At 38.8% G+C, this 21404-nt stretch overlaps 3 protein-coding genes and 1 long non-coding RNA gene across 6 annotated transcripts in view; 3 read left to right on the top strand and 1 right to left on the bottom strand.

Moving 5' to 3' along the window:
- LOC122885607 (Golgi apparatus protein 1-like) overlaps positions 1 to 2006 on the bottom strand; it is a 32382-nt gene extending 30376 nt beyond the window's left edge. For both annotated transcript variants that reach the window (XM_044216959.1, XM_044217049.1), the window contains exon 1: positions 1633 to 2006. In XM_044216959.1, the coding sequence (XP_044072894.1) occupies positions 1633 to 1959 (327 nt within the window). In that variant the 5' untranslated portion in view covers positions 1960 to 2006. The remainder of the gene's footprint in view (positions 1 to 1632) is intronic.
- LOC122886298 lies at positions 1886 to 5047 on the top strand. 2 transcript variants are annotated; one of them, XR_006380320.1, is made up of 3 exons: positions 1886 to 2006; positions 3431 to 3586; positions 3791 to 5047. It is a non-coding gene; the product is annotated as an uncharacterized LOC122886298 (long non-coding RNA). The 2 variants fall into 2 exon arrangements; XR_006380324.1 differs by having other exon boundaries at positions 1907 to 2010.
- Positions 5048 to 5631: 584 nt separating this feature from the next.
- LOC122886106 (troponin I, fast skeletal muscle-like) lies at positions 5632 to 10875 on the top strand. The gene is made up of 6 exons (XM_044218087.1): positions 5632 to 5749; positions 5849 to 5885; positions 8239 to 8367; positions 9672 to 9761; positions 10230 to 10406; positions 10689 to 10875. Exons 1-6 carry the CDS (start codon positions 5742 to 5744, stop codon positions 10812 to 10814), a joined length of 567 nt encoding a protein of 188 aa, XP_044074022.1. The 5' UTR covers positions 5632 to 5741; the 3' UTR covers positions 10815 to 10875.
- Positions 10876 to 13122: 2247 nt separating this feature from the next.
- On the top strand, positions 13123 to 19931 carry aph1b (APH1B gamma secretase subunit). Its single transcript, XM_044216828.1, has 6 exons — positions 13123 to 13429; positions 15340 to 15510; positions 16622 to 16695; positions 17466 to 17588; positions 17955 to 18082; positions 18260 to 19931. Exons 1-6 carry the CDS (start codon positions 13317 to 13319, stop codon positions 18425 to 18427), a joined length of 777 nt encoding a protein of 258 aa, XP_044072763.1. The 5' UTR covers positions 13123 to 13316; the 3' UTR covers positions 18428 to 19931.
- Positions 19932 to 21404: the final 1473 nt, after the last annotated feature.

The raw sequence follows: 21404 nt of genomic DNA, 5'->3' as shown, positions 1-21404 counted from the left end.
AAACCAAACGATCCGTCTGAAAGTCCGCACTGTGAGGGTTTCCCTCTGCACACATTAACTAAACAAGTGGACTCCAAAACCGCACAACTCACACAGTGGCTGCCAACTGAATAATCGATTAATCGATTAATCGATTCAGCTCTGGTTGACGGTGCACGCTCTCCTCTCTGCATGTCTGATGAGCAGCTGTTTGATGCAAGTAAACACACACACAAGCTGATTTATGTGAAGTCAAATCTAGCAAAACAAAACAAAAACACTTCTTACTTCCCAAAATAACAGTCTGAAATGAATCTGCGCACGTAGGCGGCAAATCTGGAAACAGACTGCTGCGGTGAGAGGGAAGAATATGTGGTTTTAACTTGGTTTCTCTCACGTGACAGCTGAATGACTGCACGTACACATGCACTCACTTCACACCGATCTCAGGTTGATAATTACTTCGCTGAGGTCGCAGTAAGCAGCTGAACTGTGACGCATGCAGAGGTGAGAACACCTGAAACCACAAACCTTTCCCTTAAGCAGAACAGTTTGCTATTAAGATGGCACTGCACGTTGCACAGGTGCATTTAGATTGTAATTTAGAATATAATTAAACAAACAAACAATCAAATACCTGAATAAATGATTCTAAGCCTGCAATTTACGATGATTTTTTTATTATAGATTCATCTTAAGCTCAAGGTGACGTCTTCAAATTGCTTGTTTTGTTCGACCGACGGTCCAAAACCCCAAAGGCATCCAGTTTACAATCATATAAAACAGAGAAAAGCAGCGAATCGTCACATCTGAGAAGCCGGAACCAGACAGCGTTTGGCATTTTTGCTTGATAAATGACTAAAACGACCAATCGATTATCAGAATTGTTGTCAGTTAATTCTCTGTCCATCGAGTAACCGATTAATTGTTTCTCCACCTGATGTTTTGAAATCCTGGCCGACTTTGAAACAGCGTTCAGACCTTCTTTTTGATCAGGTAACTGAATGAATAAAACATGAAAAATCTAAATAAGTAAGAAAAATGTTCGGGGGTCATTGGGGAGACTGTGACTGACTAACACCACAGAAGATATGAAAGTCTCCTTTTAACATCAGTAACTTTACTATATTTTCACCAGCTGTTTATATGTCAAACTCGTGTGACTGTACCTGTAATTTTTATGTTGTAACAATGTTGATTTGACTTCTAATATTACTCCAGTTCTGCAGGTAAAACCATATTTTGCAAAGTTGCTACAGCTGTCAGACGAATGTGGTGGAGTAAAAGCACAGTGGCATCAAAAAATGGAAATACTCCAAACTGCATTTTACTACACCTGTGAAAGTTACTCCTCTGTAATTTTGCATAATTTAAATATTTCTCCCATGTTTTTTTTTTTTTTTTGTGGTCAAAACACATGTAATTTCTGGAGTGTCAGACAGGTGGAAAAGGTGGATTTCTCGTGCCTTAAATAAATCTGGTGTGTGTGTGTAAGTGTGTGTGGACACTGATGCAGGTGTAGATATTCACCTCTGCATCGGTGTCATGCTGACAGCCGGTGGGGACCCAAACCACCGGGGCGACACACCCAGCAGATCCCCATCACCTCACGGGAACGTGTGAACCCTACCAGCTTTGCCGGCGGCCGCTTACCTCTCTGCGGTCCTGCAGGCACTCCAGCACGGCCAGGTTGTTGGTCCAGGTGTGTTTGGGGCAGAAGCGGGTCAGGTCCTCCCGGCAGGCCTCCTCCTCCGACAGCTTCCAACCGGTCGCCCTTCGAGGCTGTGAGGCCCCAGCGGCGGCGGCAGCAGCAACGGCGGCAGGTGCATCCTTGGCCGGGGGATCGGCGGCTCTGAGGACGGGCGGGTTGGGCGGCTCGGCCGGGCCGCTGGCAACCTTCAAGCCGAGGACAGAGCCGGAGCCGCAGAGACACAGTAACGATAACAGCAGCAGCAGCTGAGTGCGACTGTACGCCGCCATCTTCACACCACTGTCAAGCTAGTCCTAATGACACAGCATCGCTTCCGGTCAGTAAGTTCACAATAAAACAATTTTTTTTACCTGACTAAATATATAACTTCCGGTATTTATTTTTTTTTAAAAGAAAGCTTTTCAGGCTGGGCATAATGTAATTTAATATGAAGCAGATCAGCCCTAGTTTTCCTTGTGTACCCATTGTTTTCACATTTTCACACTGATGCATTGTAATATATATAAAAAAAACAAAGATATTTATGAATTAGACTCCACACTGTGCTCATTGTGTAAGCTGCAGCTCTGAAAGAAATACTCAGATCTTTTACTTTTACTAGTAAAAGTAGCTATAGGCCTACCACAGTGTAGAAATACTAGTAAAAGTCCTTCATTCACAACTTTACTTAAGTAAAAATACAAAAGTATTAGCATTAAGATATACTTATAGTAGCCTACACATTATGCAGAATGGCCCATTTCAGAATAATATATATTATATTGCTGGATTATAATTATTGATGCATTAATGTCTAAGTATCACTGTCACTACTTTATATACTGTTGGGTGGCTCAATCCATAAAAAGACATAGTAATTTATTAGTTGGTTGTATTTTGTTTTAATAATCTGCCTCTGCAAAGTAGCTAGAAACTAAAGCTGTGAAAATAAATGTAGTACAACATTTGCCTCCAAAATGGAGTAGAAGTATAAAATAACATAAAATGGAAATACTCAAATAAAGTACAAGTAGCCTACCTAGTTGAGTAAATGTACTTAGTTACTTTCCACCACTGGAGTTTGGACACGACCATGTAAAGGAGACAGCACCTATTGACAAAACAGTCTCACCTAAAGGTCCATTTAGTAGCTGTTCTGGAACTTTTGATCATATCACATGATCTTCATCAGCAAATGGAGTTTTCTCAGTTTCCATGGGAATTTCAGATTTTTCAAAAATTTTTCTGAGAGTTTAAAAGTTCATTCTTGACCACAGAACGGCTCGAAACATCCACGAAAGCCTCCCATCACCATCACTGGCTGAAATGAACATTTCTAAGAGTGAATGTGGGTCCAGGATCAGCCCAAACCTGCAAGTAAAACTCTGGAGGTAGACCATCTCATCCAGGGGATTTGGCATATTTGAATCATGTGTACTCAGCAGTGATGTTTATGTTTTTCTTTTTTATACTGCAGCCTTTGGGGCTTCATACAGTTTTTGTATGATACAGTGTAATCGCAAAAATCCCAACCAAAAATCACTTAGTGTGATATTTTTAGACTGAAAAAAATCTGAAATAATATGAACATGTTAGATGAAAATATAAAATAGCTGAAAATAAGATTAATGTAGATAAATTAACCTGATAATAAATCATTATAGCTGTAAAAAATTACAGCATCTATAACTTTCTTTGCCTGTAGGAGGCGAGATTAACACATCTGCAAACTGCTGCTGCTGTTACTTTCCTTTCCTGTAGGTGGCGCAGTTGGCAGGTGTAGAACTGGGCTGTCAATGACTGAACAGCGCCACCGTGTGGTGAATCTGCAACCTGCTAAACATGAGCGAGGAAGAAAGACAAATGGTTTCACAGACACTACAATATTCACAATTCAACCCTAAAAGACACGAAAAAGTGATTAAATCTGCATTTTGAATACATATACAGATTTATTAATTCACAATATGTCCACGTTTTAGTTTTATTTAGTTTACTATTACTATTACTACTAGTTATTATTTGTTTTGTTTTGATGTACAAATGTGAAGAAATGTGATTTGTTGTAAAAGCTGAGAAAACTAGAGCATTAATGTGTGCATATCTCTCCTTCCCTCCCAGGGTGTTTCAGCAGCTGAATATGATGGGAACCAGTAAGAGCAATAAATCCTCCCAGTTTGGAGCTGACAGCTGCTGGGAGGCCGTTTCTGGTTCACCTCCAGCGACACGTCCCACCTGCTCTCACAGTCACTTACAACTTTTATTTTGAAGGTATATTATGTTGGGGGTTTCTTTTTACCTTGAGCCACACGCTTCTCTTATTAAGCTACATTTTATTGATCGGACTGAGAGTCTAAACATGTCAGTTAAGGTTGACGCATCTCTTCACAGACCTCTTTGTGAACAGGTCTGACTATTTTTTTCACTTCAGAGAAAATTGAAAACTGTTCATGACTTACATGCACGTCCTGAGTTCTTCAAATGCCATGTTTTGATGCTTTGAGCGCCATAAACAGCATTTAATTTACCTCCATTATGTTGCTGGTGGTAGCAGAAGTTACAGCATATTGTGACTTACAACCAAATGAAAAATTAAAATCAAAAAGTCAGACTTGCAGATGGTTTCAGTTTGTAAACAACAGCTTTTATTGCCTTTTATCTTCATTTTAACTGGCGTGTATACCTTCCAAACAGTTCTCATCTGAAGCTGGCTTCTTTAAATTTTATTTAATTTATATTTAAGAAAAAGTATCAAAACTCTTATTGCTTTGTCATCTTTCTTTACACTAAGCACAACTTGCTTTTAGAGTATTATAAAATACTTTTAAGATAAGTAGTATCGTGATGGTTGCTTTTACGTGAGTCACTATCAAGCAAGATATATTTATTTTTTACGGAGCTATGAATGGATTTGTGCAGTCTGTGAAATAGCAGGAATGAAACAAACTCACAGACAGATGAAAGGAGCAGTCAGCTGTTACAGACTACAGCTGAGCTGAGTCAAAGGAAACCAAGGACAGCAGAAAAATCCCTCCACAGTTTAGGAAACTGAGCTTTCATTGTCTTTAGGAGATCATGTGTTGGCTGGTTTCATTTTCTCTTCAAATATCACAGATGGCTCTTTATAAATATCAGACTTTGTCTCCTGATAGCAGAGTTCGGATTTTAACCCTTCAGTCACGAACTTACATCCTTCACTTGTAGTAATATCAGAACACAGTATGATAGTAATTTACAGTTCCCTCATAAGGTTTTACTCAGACTTTTACACAAATCCCATAGAAAGACCAAAACCAATGCGTTAATGCATTTCATAATACTTCCCATCTGTCCCTCAGCTCCGAGCCCATTGGTTCCTATTGAAGATGTAAATCTTTAAAAAACGGCTGCCAAAATATATAGTTTATATTATTATAGTTTAAAAAAGATCAGTAATTTCCTCAAACAGCTGCTCGCTATAGTTTTTATCAAACAAACAGGAGGAAATAGTGCATTTATTGTTTTTCAGCGGCGGATGAATCCACATTTGGTACTCTAGTGAGTGTTTGGGACAGCAGGACGGTGTGTGTGGGACTGAGTCAGAATAAACTACAGTGTGTGTGTGTTCAAGGTGTTGAAGGAACATGTCACCCAATGCAACAGTGAGACTCACTGATGTGTTTTTAACAGTTTCTGGACAACAATGGAGGAAGAAGATCCATCAGGCTGTGATACACACAATAAGAACAATATAGAATATTGCCAGCCTTATCCTTTAACCAAGATAAACCTAACCCTAAAAAGTGGAACTAAAACTGTGTAGAGTCCTTGTCTCGGTCCCACATTGTCTAAAGATGCTTCCAGAAGAAAATTCCTGAAGCGTTTGTTTGAGGTTCAGCTGCCGCCATCGACCCCTCTGTCTGGAATTCAACCAACAGCTTCTGAAGACAACTGCTACTGGTCCATCACACACACACACACACACACACACACACACACACACACACACTGAACCAACACCTATAAACAGACCAGAAAGCTGTGGCGTTTCCATTCATCTCTCTTCTGCAGGCAGGAATCAGCTGCAGTCAGGATGGCAGAGTAAGTCCTGATCTGAACTGAGGAGACTTTCTGAATCTACGAAACTCACAGAATTACTCTTAATCATTTTCCTTCTTCTTCCTTCCTGTTTCTCTAAAGGAAAAATATGTCATCGAGCCGGAGGAATCAGCTGAAGGTAAAGTAAGATGGTGCTGATGAAGGCCTGAAGTCTTTTCATTTTCAAATTTGTGTTTAAAAACTGAACATGTAGGTGTGAACTGAAATATCATCACCATCATAAATTCACTTACGCGCTTACTGTACCTACTGTAAAAGCAGTTTCCTAACTGTTTTATGAGAAAATAGGGAAACAATATAGTATAACAGCAAGATACTTGATGTGAAATGATATGAACAAGACGCTCACACGTTTTGTTTGCGCACACAAGCTAGATTGAAGTTTTTAGGGTGAGAGTAGAGTACTGCCCGGACCATGAGGCAGAAACCGGAGGAAAGGGACGGTCAACGTTCATGAAACTGATTTTTAATCATGAAACTGGAATTTTTAGTCCGACAAATAAATAAATCATGTGATTACTTTTTGACCTGACTTGGTCGTCAGTTGGTTGTCTAAAGTGGTTCCCAACCTTTTTTGGCTTGTGGCCCCTTAAAACAAAGCAATACACTTGTGACCTATTGTCACCAGCTGCATTTGTCTATGACCAGGTCAAACAAGCAGTGATTCTGATAATCAATTATGACAATTTATGTCATTGTTATGAAGCAAAAAAACAAACATTTCCTGGTTCCAGCTTCTCCAATGTGAGCATTTGAACACATTATTATTTTAACAATCACATACTGATTATTTTTTAGCATTCAGCAGCAGCTCCCATGAGTCCTTGACATGGGAAAACAAAAAATCCCATGGGAGCTCCTAAACATATTGTTGTTATACTCTAGTTTTGTTAAGATAAAGTGGTGTTTTAATTTGGAACCACAGACCAGTAAAATCCATTCACATTACAGTATGAACAGTATAGGGAGGGCAATTATTTGTCAGCAATTGCATCTCTATACTACTGCTTTTCTTATATTATGTTAAACTGAATATCTTTGGATTCAATACATCAGGCTGCAGGAAACTGTGACGGGCATGTTTCAATATTTTCTGACATTTTATAGACTAAACAATTAATCTATTAATCATAAAAGATTAATAAAAATAATCAACAGATTACCCGATAATGAAAACAATCATTAGTTGTAGCCCTATACGGTATATTTCAGAAATTTAAATTTGCTCAGCACATTCTTTCTCCATGATTTTAATGAGCCACTCTTAGAACAAAATATATATTTGTAGTCATTTAACTGGTAGGGAAAATATCAGAATTTCTTTTACTTGTTTTTAAATCAGTTTTATATTATTTCTGTGTTGAAGGATGTTAAGAACAAAATCTCTTAGTGTTCCTGCCAAGACTGGCAGAATAATTGTTACATGAAGCCAACACAGAACCAACATTTACAGGAAGAAAAAGAAGAAAAATACATAAGCAAGGCTTTAAAAATGCAGAATTTAAAAAAACAAAACAAAACAAAAACTTGACATTAAATAATTACACTAAAATAAATAGAATAATATTTTATGTTGGTAAAATATTGTATTTTATATCGTATGTTGGAGTGTAATACATGTTTCTCTCTGAGCTTTTACCAGCACTTTACACTGTAATCCAGTGTATGAATATGAATGAATGAATGAATAAATATTTTATTTTCGTGTCTGGTCATTTACATGACCCATCCCTCGTGGAATTATTCAGACACATTAACCAACAACAAACCAAACATTCTGGCATGTTAACCCACCACCATCTAACAGCACAATACATCAACATCATCCAAACAAACATAAACCTCCTGCAAATAACGCTGCAGGAGATACCCCACAATGGAAATACAAACACACAAACACCGCCCCCAAAACACAAGACACACAAATCTAAACAAAAGAAAAACTACATCTGCATCCAGTTTATTTGATCCAATTCATAAACCAATAGTCTACAATCCATATAAAATAGAATCTCAGGAATTTATTTGTCATATGTTACTTTTCTCCTCCTGTCCCATGCTTAAGATGGATATTCAGAAAATGCAAAAACATTATCAAAAAGATTCAATTCAATTAAAATTCTATTCTCATCAGGAACATTAAAACAATATTAGTCGTAAATCATGATACAAAGTGAAATGATTCTCCACCTCATTTAACTCACAATATTCACAGATTCTTTCATCTTCAGTCACGCCTCTGTATCTTCCCTGTATCCGTGTATCAGTGTATTTCTGTTTCTGATTACATACAAACAGAGTAAGTGGGGTATTTACACGTTTTAAGATACAGGATAAAGAAACAGTTAAACAGCAGCAACACTGAATATCATATCACACATGCATAAACACTTGATCCAGACTTCACCTCGTCACGGCCGTCCTTCAGTGTCGGCCTGGTGCTCTGAACTCTCTCCTCCTCTTCCTCTCAGAGCTTGCTGCTGCAGATCGGTTGGGCGATGCTGGAGGAGGAGTCGTTGGAGGTCGAGAAGGAGAAGATGAAGCACATGGAGGAGAACTGCCCCGCCCTCTCCATCCCAGACTGCATGCAGGAACTCCAGGTAAACCTCCACCACCTGGATGCTGGGTGGAGGCCAGAAACACTGTTCACCACACAAACATGGCTGATGTTAGTCTTGGCAGGTTTATAAAACCGCAGAGCTGATATCCACCGTCATTTCATACTCTAAGCTAAATGTTTGTGTGTATTTACTGTACTTGCCCATAACATTTGAACACATTATTATTTTAACAAACACATACTGATTATTTTTTAGCATTCAGCAGCAGCTCCCATGAGTCCTTGACATGGGAAAACAAAAAATCCCATGGGAGCTCCTAAACATATTGTTGTTATACTCTAGTTTTGTTAAGATAAAGTGGTGTTTTAATTTGGAACCACAGACCAGTAAAATCCATTCACATTACAGTATGAACAGTATAGGGAGGGCAATTATTAGTCGCATACTCTATACAACTTCCAACATTACAACTAATAATAATAATCCAATACCAAGGCAGCAAACCAAACAGTTTTGTGATTGAAGTTGCATTTAATAAATATTTTTTAAATGAACAATGAATAAAATGATAAACATGTTGTTCCCCTCAGCTCTACGGAGCTTTTTTAGTATCTTTCAGCTCATTGTTTTGGTTTTACAGCCCACAGCTGTATTGATTTAATTAACTCTCACCGCTCTTATCGCACCTTGTTTCCGGTCACAGCAGGCAGCTGTTTTCTGTGAAAAGGTTCTAATAAACCCACTGTACATTACCTGCCAGCACCAAATGGCAGACAGACAAAGCTAGCAACCAGCTGGTGAACACAGTGTTGCATTTAGCAGCTAAAGAGCCAAATATTCCCCTCAGAAGTTGGTGGAGACCAAACCAGAGCTAAAAGGAGAATTAATATTGGGCTTCTTAAAACATTCATCAGAAACATAACTCCAAATTAATGATAATGTTGTTCTGTATCTGTTTGATGTATAAAGTATTTGCTAACAAGTTCACCCAAAACTTGATAAGGTGATAATATGCCAATGTTGTTTTTGCAGCTTGTTCCACTTCTGTCCCCCAGTTAATGCAGCTTTAATTTTAAAAGTCTTGATGTTTGGAGACCAACTAAATCCTGTCTGCGAATACTGTGGCTTTGTACAAGAATTCCCTTTTCAAATTTGTGTTACATGCTATATTCTAACACAAAATTATTAAACACAGAGAGTAGGAGGTGACAGAAAATAGGCTTTGTAACAAAAAATGTTGAGAGAATGGATCCCCGCTTAGTACGTTGGCCGTGTTTGTGAAAAACGTTTCTACTGAAGGCTCATCCTTCACCTCTCTCTTTTCCTGGCTATTACAACACCAGGAGCTGTGCCGGAAACTTCACAAGCAGATTGATTTGGTGGACGACGAGCGATACGACATGGAGATCAAAGTGAGAAAGACCAACAAGGAGGTACGTCCTCTAAAGTGTCCTGGTAAAGTGTAACACCAGTGTCATTTAGTTTCCATGTAAACCCAGTGGTGTGTTCTAGGCTGTCAGATCTGTCTGTTTTAATGCAGGTTTGAACTCAGAGACTCTCATTGAATTCAATAATCAATTAAAAACAGCTCAGAGACAAGCTGACTAACAGCTACACCATGTTTTATACATAAAAAACAGAGCTGATCATTTGAATCACATGTCAGAGAACTTCAAATTGTCAGTCTTGTACTGAAATTGTATTTTTTTTACTCCACCTTTTATTGTGCATTGTCCACAGAAACAAAGTACAATAAAAAATATATAGGCTAGGCTACAAGGTTTTACTAGGCTACACGTAATTTTACAAATTTGGATGCATCTTGGAGACAACCCATGCCATTTAAGCAGACCACAGGTTTTTAGATACACACAGATGTCTGAGTAACTGTCTTCTGTCAGATCGACGACCTGAAGTTGATGGTTCAGAATCTGAAGGGGAAGTTTAAGAAGCCGGCCCTGAAGAAGGTTCGGATGTCGGCCGACGCCATGCTGGCCGCTCTGCTGGGCTCCAAACATAAAGTGTCCATGGACCTGAGAGCCAACCTGAAGCAGGTCCAGAGGGTGGTGAAGGAGGAGGTGGGTGCTTCAGATTTTACATTAGAGACTGAAGGACAATTACAGTTCCATTACATTTTATTGTGGTTTAACTGATTCCTCTTGCTCCTCTGATTTCTGTGGTTTCATCTCCAAAATCAAAACTTTCTAGCATTTTAGATTAAATAACAAGCAATCACAACAGCAGAACAGACAGACTGAAAATCATAATTCCTCATGCACAAAATAACAAGAGAGTCTCAACAATTTACTATTAGTGATTTGAATCTGGCTGCTGCTTTTCTTTGCATGTGTTTCTCTCAGGAGAAGCAAACAGCTGACTGGAGGAAGAACATCGAAGACAAGGCCGGCATGGGCGGCAGGAAGAAGATGTTCGAGACAGAAGCTAAAACACCAGTCGGTTGTTCTGCTGTTGACCAGCATTATTAATTCCTGTGTGTTATGTGAGTCCGTGTTGTTGGAAATCTGTATAAATGATAGAATAATTAAATCTTGTGGTGTTTTTGCGTGTTTCATGGCGATAATTTGATAAATCATGAAATAGAAATGGGGGGCTACAGAACACAGACTGTGAGTGCTCAATGTGGGTAAATCGAGATGAATACATTTCAGGACTACAAAGGGTAACAATGAGATAAGTAAAGTCATGCAATTAAAAGTACAAATATCAAATAAAATAAAATGCAATAAAACAAAGTTAAAAATCATGAAATAAACAAATAAAACAGATAATAGACAGACATAGTAGAAGTGTAAAAATTAGGCATAGGGCATTAACAACAGGCTTTTAAAAAGATTTAAATACATAAGTTTTTTATTATTATTATTACTATACTTAAGTAATAGCAGTAGTAGTATTATGCGCTTTATTTATTGGGAAGTGCGCATGTGCCAATGTGCATGCTGCCTGTTGCCGTAGCTCCGTCTCGTCGTCTTAAAGAGTTTCCCCTCTGGGATCAATAAAGTATTTCTGATTCAGTTTCTGAACACATCACGGGGAACACTCACAAAATGAGTTTTCAGAAGAGATTAAAAAAAAAAAAAAAAAAAAAGGCGAATACATTTTCATTTTATACCTTAACTTTTAGAGTTTAGGACAGAAACAGTGGTAACACTGATGTGGTGTATTTATTGCCATGCTGGTTACATGCTGCTGACGTTTTGCTGGTTGATTTTTATTCTTGATAGTAAAGTTGGATTGTCAACCAGGCGAAGCAGAACTCCAGGTTCACTATGGTCAATGTGTCAACCAGTTTGTACTAGCTCATTAAGATGGGTCCTACTTTATTACCGAATCTTGAGGCCCTGTCTTGAAGAGGATCCCCATGTCAGAACTAACAACGGGTTGGTCAAAACCTTGTTTTAAGACCTTCATTATTTCTTCCAAATTACCAAAGAGCAAAGTCACATTATTTCGCTCAGAGAGAGGAAGCAACAACGGGGGTTAACAGGAGTCCAGCAGCTCATTCTTCCCTCAGGGTGCCTTAGCAAGTTAGTTTTAGCCATGCTTAATAGGACGAGAAAGACTACTTAAAATGCAGAACAGCAGAACATGTATATATATATTTTTTTAAATTGCACAAACAAACAAAAACCCAGTTCATATTTTCCAAATTATGTTTGTAGTGAGAAGTCCTGCTCTAATTTGTGTGTAAACAGGTTTCTAACATTAGGACTTCTGGTAACTCTTTAATTAACTCACACTTATTATAGCACAGGTCTCCATGAAGACAATTCTTATAACATTACAATGGATCGACTACGTTCAGTTCATCGTAATCATAGGCCTACATTACATTTGCCAAATACTTAATTTATATGATGAAATGTCAACAAAAAGATAACCTTGAGAGATTATTAGATTAGATTAGATTAGATTAGATTCAACTTTATTGTCATTACACATGTACAAGTACAAGGCAACGAAATGCAGTTTAGGTCGAACCAGAAGTGCAATAAGCAAGTGCAGGATATAAAGTGTGTGCATAAATGCAGGATGGAGCAGTATTATGAAAATATTTTACAAGTGGTACTATGGACATTATATACAGATGGCATTACTGTAAACAGAAGTATACTGATGGATATGTACAATAATGAATTGGACTGGGCAGAACAGCAGTGCAATGAATATTAAGTAGTTCAAATTATGGACAGAAATAGTTAACAGTGCAGTAGATGAGATGATTAGATTAGATAATTATCAGATGTAGATGATTGTCCTTCCTCTGTCACAACATCAGAAAACAAAAAACCCTGTGAAATGCACAGAATATCTATCTGAATGTGCCGATTGTAAACCCCCTTGAGGCAAATTGGGATTTGTGATATTGGGCTACATAAATAAAAGTGACTTGAATGTGCAGGGCCAGATTGCCACCATAGAGCATTTAGTTCTTCAGTTTGTAATTGTGCTTTAGTGGTTTATACAGTATTACCATTACCATTCAATCAAATTACTGCAAAGTAATCGCCACACAGACAACCTTATTGCATTGCAAGATAAACAGTAGAATCCTCCCCTATAATGTACATGAAATATAGGCTATATTTCTACAAATAAATGAAATAAGAGTATAAAATAAAAAAATGTACATACAAGTAAGCAATACATTATATACTGTTAAATGCTGTTTCACAGATTTTAAGTAAACTAGTGGTTTTGAATGTGTTTTTAGTAATTATTTCCTTTTGCAATAAAGTTTTGGGCGGAAGCGTTTTTTTCTTTCCCACAGTCACGTGATTGACGTGACGTCATCAGAAGACCCTGCGATAAGCTAGTGGAAGTAGCGGGAGCTCTCCCAGCAAAGGCAACGATTTGTAAAAGTTTAAAGAGAAACATCTGTAAATCACCCCTTTTTGTGGAACAAGACAAGGCGCTTTAGGTCGCGCTGCTGGCCGCTGATTCCCCTCCCCACACAAAGAGTCAAAATGACGGCGTCGGTGTTTTTCGGCTGCACCTTCATCGCCTTCGGCCCAGCCATCGCACTGTTCCTGTTTACCATCGCCCGGGATCCGCTGAGGGTCATTTTCCTCATAGCAGGGTGAGAGTTAATCTTTGTTATCCAAAGTGGGATTATATTAAACGTATGTTCGTGATAGCAGGGTGATACCGACGCTACTGTCGTGTTTGATTAGATAAAACCGAAGTATTAACCTGCGCTAGCTTGCTAGCTAACAGACCGCTTCATTAGCTAGCTAGCTAGCTACCGTTAGTTTCCATTTTCGGACATCACTTTGTTTCTTTTTTTATAATACATACAACCCCCCCCCCAGATGTTCTCACACATAACTGTACACTAACCTGAGACACACCAGAGACGGCAATTCAAATATCTAGTTTTAGAGTCCAAACATCCTTTGATCCAACTATTCAACCAAAGACAACGTTAACTTAATGTTGGACGAGAGACTGGCGTTTCTCCGTTTCCAAGTACTTTTTATTTGCTGGTATTGTTTATACTCAGACCTCCATTTGGTTTTACGGTACTTTTGGAGACAAATAAAGTGCTGTGGAGGAAACGGCCGAACAAGATCAACAGCAGCTGCTGATATCTGTCCGATAATGGAACCGTGAAGGTCTGAGGGGATTTTATGGGTTTCACTGATTGTCATCCATCATTTAAACCAAGCGACACAAACGTAACTAAACTTTACTTCTTAAGTAGTTTCAAACCTGCGTTTACACTTTAAAGACCAAAAACGTTATATTTTGTCTTTAGCTTTGCCTTTAGCAACCTGTGCATTGTTTTATCAGCAACAGGCCAGTGTTATAACTTTACCAAGGACAAAAAAAAAGTGTTGTCCAACTTCATTACTGACCAGGCTTTTATAATATGTAATATATAGTGACAGTTTAATTAGTGTTATCGAAAATAAATCAGAAAATCATACATGATTTCACTGCTTTATTAATGGCATAATTTAATGGTTTGTAATTTAGGGAGTCGTTCCCAAAATGAGAAGTTAGAGAAGTGGGCTCATGAGGATCAAGCAACAAATATTAACATTTAATTAATAAAGGTTTTTAAATGTTTTTGTTTTTACAGTGTCAGAGAGGTATTTATTCAGTTCATTAAAAAGGTGTCTCTCATCCTTTTTATTTTTATATATATAAATAAAAATAAATGATTTGTCAATTATTTTAGACAATTGACAGAAAATGAATCGGCCACAATTTCGATCATTTTTATGTTTTTAGTCATTTATGATAATATATTTAATACCTTTTGGTGTTTCGACTGTTGGTCTGACAAAACAACCTGAAGATGTCACATGGGGCTCTGGGAAGTTGAGATGGACATTCTTCACTATTTTATGACATTTTAAACATATACAAGCTATTAATGGAGTAATTCTGCAAATAATCGGCAGATTAATCGAAAATGAAAATAATAATTAGTAGCAGCCCTACATGAGGGTGTCAGAATATTAGAAACAACTGTGTTTTTAGTTCAGTTAGTCTTGTTTTGCAGGTTTGGCATGAGGTTATCTCAGTGCTGAATACAGTAACCTGCCATATGATGATACATATGAAACATTCATGTCCTGCTGTCTCCTGCTTAGTAAGCCGTGAAGGACATTTCATCCTGTTTTTGTACCTGATCGTCAGGCCGGTGTTGTGCCAAAAATGGACAGCCTGTCAAAACGTGAATACCCTGTGGGAATTGCCCTAATTTATTTAGACTGTAAGGCATCATTTCTGCCTCCACATTCACATCCATTCGTGACTACTAAGACCTTAACGAAGGTTTAATGAAACATAAACAGGTCAATATAAAGAAATAAACAATATAAATGGAAATATACATAGAATTGACAGTTTTTGGACTGAAATCAAACAAAATATATTTAAGAATCCCCTCAGGTGCCATAATTAAAATATGGTCATGCCTGCCTGTTCCTGAGCGTTTTTTCATGTAACTAATTGTGTATGTGTTATTTGTCCTCCCAGAGCATTTTTCTGGCTGGTGTCTCTGTTGCTGTCGTCTCTGGTGTGGTTCATCTCGGTTCAGATCAGTAATAAGGACAGTGCGGTGCAGCAGAAAGGACTCCTCATCTTCGGCGTGGTTCTGTCCGTCCTGCTGCAGGAAACCTTCCGCTTCGCTTACTACAAGCTGCTGAAGTAAGTCGCTGCCACAGTGTTCACAGCTCTCCGAAGGTTTTACACACAGTCGTCCCCAACAGTCTCCGTAATAACACTGACAGACTCATTCTGATTATATTCAGTGTGAGTCTGGTCCTGAACCTTTTACCATCACAATGATTATCATTAGATTTCCATCACATCCTTCATTGTAGAGTTTTATTTTTTGGCATAAATTCACTTGCAGAAACTATTCATTAGATTTTGTTTCTGACAGCAGTGGGATTTTACTGCTTGTGTTGAGATGCCTGTGAAGTCTTGACTGGGATAAATCTGACTGAAAAACATCCACTGCATTCTTTTATAATTACTGTAAGAAGTTTGACATGACTGAAGGAGGGGAGGAAAATGTAAAGATAATCCTGATGGCAGAAACTACTAATTGTACACAGTTTATTCTATATACAATTTTGTTTACTGTTCTTTTTGTTAGTATACAACAAATCAAGACACATAAGCGTTTTTTATAGTAACAGGAAATAATGCAATACGCGTGCAGTCAATCAAACTGCGACTTCAGAGTGCCAGTTAAACTTTACAAGGAGAAAGCAAAATGTCTTTCTAAATATTTAAAACTTATTTTTTTCTTTTTCTGCAGCTGTCTCACCAGCTGTTTCCTTTGTACATTGCATCACGGGACAGTAGTGTTCATGACCAGCACACTCAAAAATCAAGTGTATTTTAGTATACACACTGACTTTTAGCTTAGTTAGTTGTCTCGCGCTACATACTCAAAACCTGCTTTGAATTGGGATGTAGTGGGGAACTGGGACACAGCTAATGTTATCGGACACCAGCAGCCACTAGAGGCCACTAATGTTTTATAATCTGCCAGTTATCCTGCAGTGAAATGAATGGCAGGTGCTGCCCTTTACCACACAAAGTATGTATACTGAGAGAGTGTCCCAGCATGTTTGTCTGCTCTGGTGTCCCAGCTTGTTCCAGTTTCCCACCTTTTGGTCTTTTTTCTATTAAATGTTGTTTGTTGCAGCCCCTATCATCTTCCTCTAACTGACATACATCGATTTTCTTGTTTACAGCGCACAGTGAAACTAGGGACTTAAACGCTGACATGTGTGTTTTCCTGCAGGAAAGCAAATGAAGGCCTCCTCACTCTCAGTCAGGAGGAAACCATGCCGATCTCCATACGGCAGCTGGCCTACGGTACAGTTACAGTTCACATTACTACTCACATTGCTTTTTGATTCAACATGAGACATTTGAGAGTTAAACAACATCTGATAACTATATTTCAGCCTGTATTTATTTATTTATTTATTTATTTTTTAAAGGGGCACTCCACCAATTTTACACTTCAAATTCAGTTTACGTGGGAGTCATGGGAGTACTAGTACTCAGCCAGTGAAAAGAGTTGTATTATGTCTTCTATGGTTCTGAAATTTTAAATGGAAAGCCTGCGTTTCAAACATTGTGGCCTGGAGTTTGAAAGATGTGGACATTTACCTGGCAGGGAAGATCTAACGAAAGATGCCATTAAGTTGCATGATACTACGGACTAAAAGTCAGGATATCTCACTCTCTGCTGCTTCGTTTTTTTTTAACCCTTCTTTTTTAAAAATCGGTGTCTCAAGTCCCCCAACGTCATAGAAGCACAATACTAACTTGCTGGAGCACATAAAGACATGCATCCAAGGATCTCTTAAATTTGATTAAAGAATTGTGATAAAGATATCTACTGAGCGAGACGTTTTACAGCGAGACACATTTTCTGTTTCTAAATTACCTTGAAACATATTTATAATTTCTGCACTGCAAGTTCTTGTAGCTAAGCGGCCAACATGTACCCCAGTGCGGATATATCTGTGATACATTAAAGTCGGCTGCTAGTATTGGCTGTGCCGATGTGTCAGTCAGGTTCTAGTATAAAATGTAGCAGTGGAATCAAACGCCCCTCTGTCGTTGTTTTCTCTCAGTGTCCGGTCTTGGCTTCGGCTTCATGAGTGGAGCGTTCTCGGTGGTGAACATCCTGGCTGACTCTGTGGGGCCGGGGACTGTGGGGATCCATGGAGACTCTCAGCACTACTTCCTGTCCTCAGGTACCAATGCCCACAGAAATGTCCAGTTTTTGGACAAAACCAAATTCAGCAGCTTTTGGCTACAGTGTGTTTGATGTTTGTGTCTTTGTCCCGAGCATATATTTGTGTCATGAAGTAACGAGCACGTATTTAGTCTGTAAAGTCATTAAACTGTTTGGCTCTCTGTGCTCATACAAACGGAAATTAAAATGTTCCCACCCCTTTCCTGGGGGTTGTCAAAAGGCATTCTGGGAAATTTAGAAAATTGCTAACTGACGTAGATGAGGTAAGTTAAGGAAAAATGGGTACAGCAATAATGTGAAATTGATGAGGAGTAGCTTAGTTGGAGTTTATTGAATCCTGCATGTAACACTTTTCCTCTTCCAGCCTTCATGACGATGGCCATCATCCTGCTCCACATGTTCTGGGGCGTCGTCTTCTTCGACGCCTGTGAGAAGCAGCGCTGGTGGGCGGTGGCTGCTGTCGTCATCAGCCACCTCGTCGTTTCCTGTCTGGTGAGTGTTGCTGAGGGATGAGGGACGGGGAGATGAGGGTTGGGTGGGTGGCACTACATTCATAAAAAAAAAAGAGAGCGAGAAAAGAAAAGCAGGAGAAGAACAAAAACTAAAGTTAGTTATTTTTTTATGTATTTTCATGTTTTGTGTTGATCTGTTTCTCATCACCTCATGCAGACCTTCCAGAACCCCGAGTACGTTGCCAGCCTGGTTCCCACCTACGTCATCTTGTTCCTGATGGGCGTCTGGGCGTTTTATTCCGCCGGCGGTTCACTCAGGAACCTCAAACTCTGCCTCACCTGCAAAGACAAGGACTTCCTGCTCGCCAACCACCGGCCCAGATAACGCAGGATGTCAGGCAGTGTGTAGGACTCTATCCAAAGATCACCGAGTTCACACACACCCACACACACACACACTGAACGCAGCGAAGAAGGAGTGTTAACCCTCTGTTAATCTGCTGTCTCACTTAAGAGGTGTTTTATTATCTTAAGTCTAAAAAACATAAAAGTAAAAGCAGTGGAAGTTTCTCAAAGGAAACAAAGATGGGAGATCATTCTGATTCATGTCCAGCTCAATTTGTTTGTTGGATTTAATTTACATTTAATGATGAATTTATATTCAAAAATATAAAATCTGTGTCTGGCTGATAGTTTCCACTGTTTGTTGTCTGATGCTCTAAAAGAAACCACAGATGAACAAACCTGTAAAAGGTCTTAAAGTGGGGACACTCTTCACATTCTGTACATATTCTAATGTTTTCAACTTTTCTGACAGCTATCTTCTTTCAAATGTGTCAAATATTTCCAAGGGTGGATTTACCATTTATGAACAAAACTCTTTGTGTATATATTTATGCATTTTTAATTCCCTGATGTGTAGATAGTGAGAGGTTTTAGTCTTTTTTTCAAGATGTGATACTCGATCATTAGTCTGTGTAAGAACTTGCCTTTGATTTGAAATGATAAAGGATTTACAGAAGCTGAGAGGGGACATGACTGGTATTTATTTGTTTTATCCCAGTTATCACAACTTCATTACTTCTGTTGGAAATGTAGATTGTGTCCATTCCAAGCTGTTTTTATATTCCACACTTGAGTATATATGTCTCATTTACTAATTTGAAAACTAAATGCTTAAACTTTTCATTTCACCAAATTTTAATTTGCACAGTTGTGATTGTCCTCCCTGATATCCAAAATCGTTCTAACAGATCAGAAGTTTTGTCCCACAGCAGTTTCTGTTCTGAGAGGCGAGCAGCTCAGACTGAGTGTGAGGCTAAACTGTAGAAAAACAGAAGAGCGATTAGAAAATCTTAACTGATCAAGGATTCAGATTTTACCATCAAAAATCTCCTTTCACCTGCAGCGGCTGTCAGTTACCAGATTTAGCTGTCAAGTATTTCTTCTATCATGATTGTGAGAAGAAAAATGTTTAATATAGTAACAGTATCGGAAAGTAACTGGAGTCAAATAAATACTCTCGGTTTCCTTACAGATTAGCAGACGGTTCATGTACTTTATTTCTCACTCCTCTGTGTACACAAACACACAATTAGAAATTCATAGATAAGACCATGGACAGGTGGAAGTGTTGGCTCAGTGATCTTTGAATTTCAATTGCTCGGTTGCCTTTTTAATGTCTTAGTTTGGGAGCGATCGCAGGAGTTTTTTGAGAACGGTGTCCAAATTCCAAACAATGAATGTTTTACTTTGCACCTGGATTTTGTTTTGCTGTTGATCTACTTGTACAGTTTGTGTAGATTGCAGTCTGCCGTGTTTCAAAACGAATGCAGTCCAATACAACTGTCCTGTAATAAATCCTCCCTTCATGAAGGTTATAATGTTCAGTTTGTGTTGAAACTGTTTTGACAGAGGTTTGATTTCAACTGTATGATCATTTTGGAGGATGTGGTTTGTGGTGCTGTTGAACTGTTTTGTGTTATACAGAGGTGTTTCTGTTATTTAGCCTTTAAGGCAATAAATGGTAAATGGCTACATTCATATAGCGCTTTCATCCAAAGCGCTTTACAAGGTTTTTGCCGCTCATTCACGCACATATCGATGGCAGCGAGCTACCACGCAGGGTGCTGGCTAACCATCTGGAGCGATTTGGGGTTCAGCAGCACTACAGACATTCATGGCTGTAATGACTTTGGTGATCTCTTAACTTTCCATCTAGCGCCATCATCGGGTCAATATTTAAATTGTCCAATACTTTGGTTTATGACTAAATGCTTTTGAAAACTAAAGATATTCCCATCAGCCTCAGCTGTAATTTGTGTTTATTGCTAATTAGCAAATGTTAGCATGCTAACACATTAAACTAAGGTGGTAAAATGATAACTGTTAAACATCATCAGCATTGTCATTGTGAAAGTTAGTATGCTGATGTTAGCACTTAGCTCAAAGCTTAAGTACAGTCTCACAGAACAGCGATCTTGGCTGTAGACTTATATCTTCAATAGAAACTAATGGGTTTGTAGTGTGTGTGTGTGTGTGTGTGTGTGTGTGTGTGTGAGTGCAAACAGGTTAGGGAAGTCAGAAAGTGTTGAGAAAGAATAACACCAGACTTATTCTTCAGGCCCTGCCACAACATGTAAGTTCATGCAGAAACACATAAATCTACAGAAAACAATCAGTCATTTCATGGGACCTTTAATGAGCAGTCTGCAGGGCACAAAGCAGGCGCCATGTGTGTGTGCCTGTGTGTGTGTGTGTGTGTGTGTGTGTATATTGGGGCAAAAGCCTTGTATGCGGATGCTTCTGTTTTCACGGTTTAAACACTAGGAGCTGTAGGAGTGTGTGTATGTGAGATCCAGAGATGAAATTACACATGCAAATCAGAAATCACTTTCTCTTTTTTTAAATGATGTTCTCTTAAAACCTCCCTCCATTCTGCCCCCCTCTCTCCTGGTCCTGTTTCCTTTTATGAAAGCAGACACCACCTGGCTGGGCGACACAAAGCCCGTTGGGGTCTCTGAGGGCTTCTGTCAGTCAAAGGCCTTTTTTACCCAGACAGCAGACAGACAGACAGACGCAGGAAGTGTTTCCTCTCCCGAAAACCAGACTTTCACATGCTAATACAAGTCTGTGCAGCCGGTGACACTGGGGTCACCTCAGCAACGTTAAAGGTTTACGTTTCCGGTCAGGTATCAGGAGGTTGTATGTTCAGGTTGAGATCAGGTCGTCACTGTATGAACAGCAACCAGAGGACGGGTCATCCAACAAAAAGGAAAACAAACTCAGAGCTTCACTTTGAAACACAGTTTTCTGGAAAATGCTCCATTATACCGTATATGTGGTACTACTGGCCCCTAGAA

The sequence above is a fragment of the Siniperca chuatsi genome, linkage group LG1 (assembly GCF_020085105.1).
Source record: "Siniperca chuatsi isolate FFG_IHB_CAS linkage group LG1, ASM2008510v1, whole genome shotgun sequence".
Lineage (NCBI taxonomy): Eukaryota > Metazoa > Chordata > Actinopteri > Centrarchiformes > Sinipercidae > Siniperca > Siniperca chuatsi.
This window is presented reverse-complemented; position numbering and strand designations above follow the sequence as displayed.

Bases quoted from the DNA above. Each gene is read 5' to 3' on its own strand.
- LOC122886106 (XM_044218087.1), top strand. The intron at 8,368-9,671 runs GTAAACCTCCAC...TTACAACACCAG, and splicing joins ACTGCATGCAGGAACTCCAG to GAGCTGTGCCGGAAACTTCA. The intron at 9,762-10,229 runs GTACGTCCTCTA...GTCTTCTGTCAG, and splicing joins TGAGAAAGACCAACAAGGAG to ATCGACGACCTGAAGTTGAT.
- aph1b (XM_044216828.1), top strand. From the start codon at position 13,317: ATGACGGCGTCGGTGTTTTTCGGCTGCACCTTCATCGCCTTCGGCCCA. The intron at 13,430-15,339 runs GTGAGAGTTAAT...TTGTCCTCCCAG, and splicing joins GTCATTTTCCTCATAGCAGG to AGCATTTTTCTGGCTGGTGT. The intron at 16,696-17,465 runs GTACAGTTACAG...GTTTTCTCTCAG, and splicing joins CATACGGCAGCTGGCCTACG to TGTCCGGTCTTGGCTTCGGC.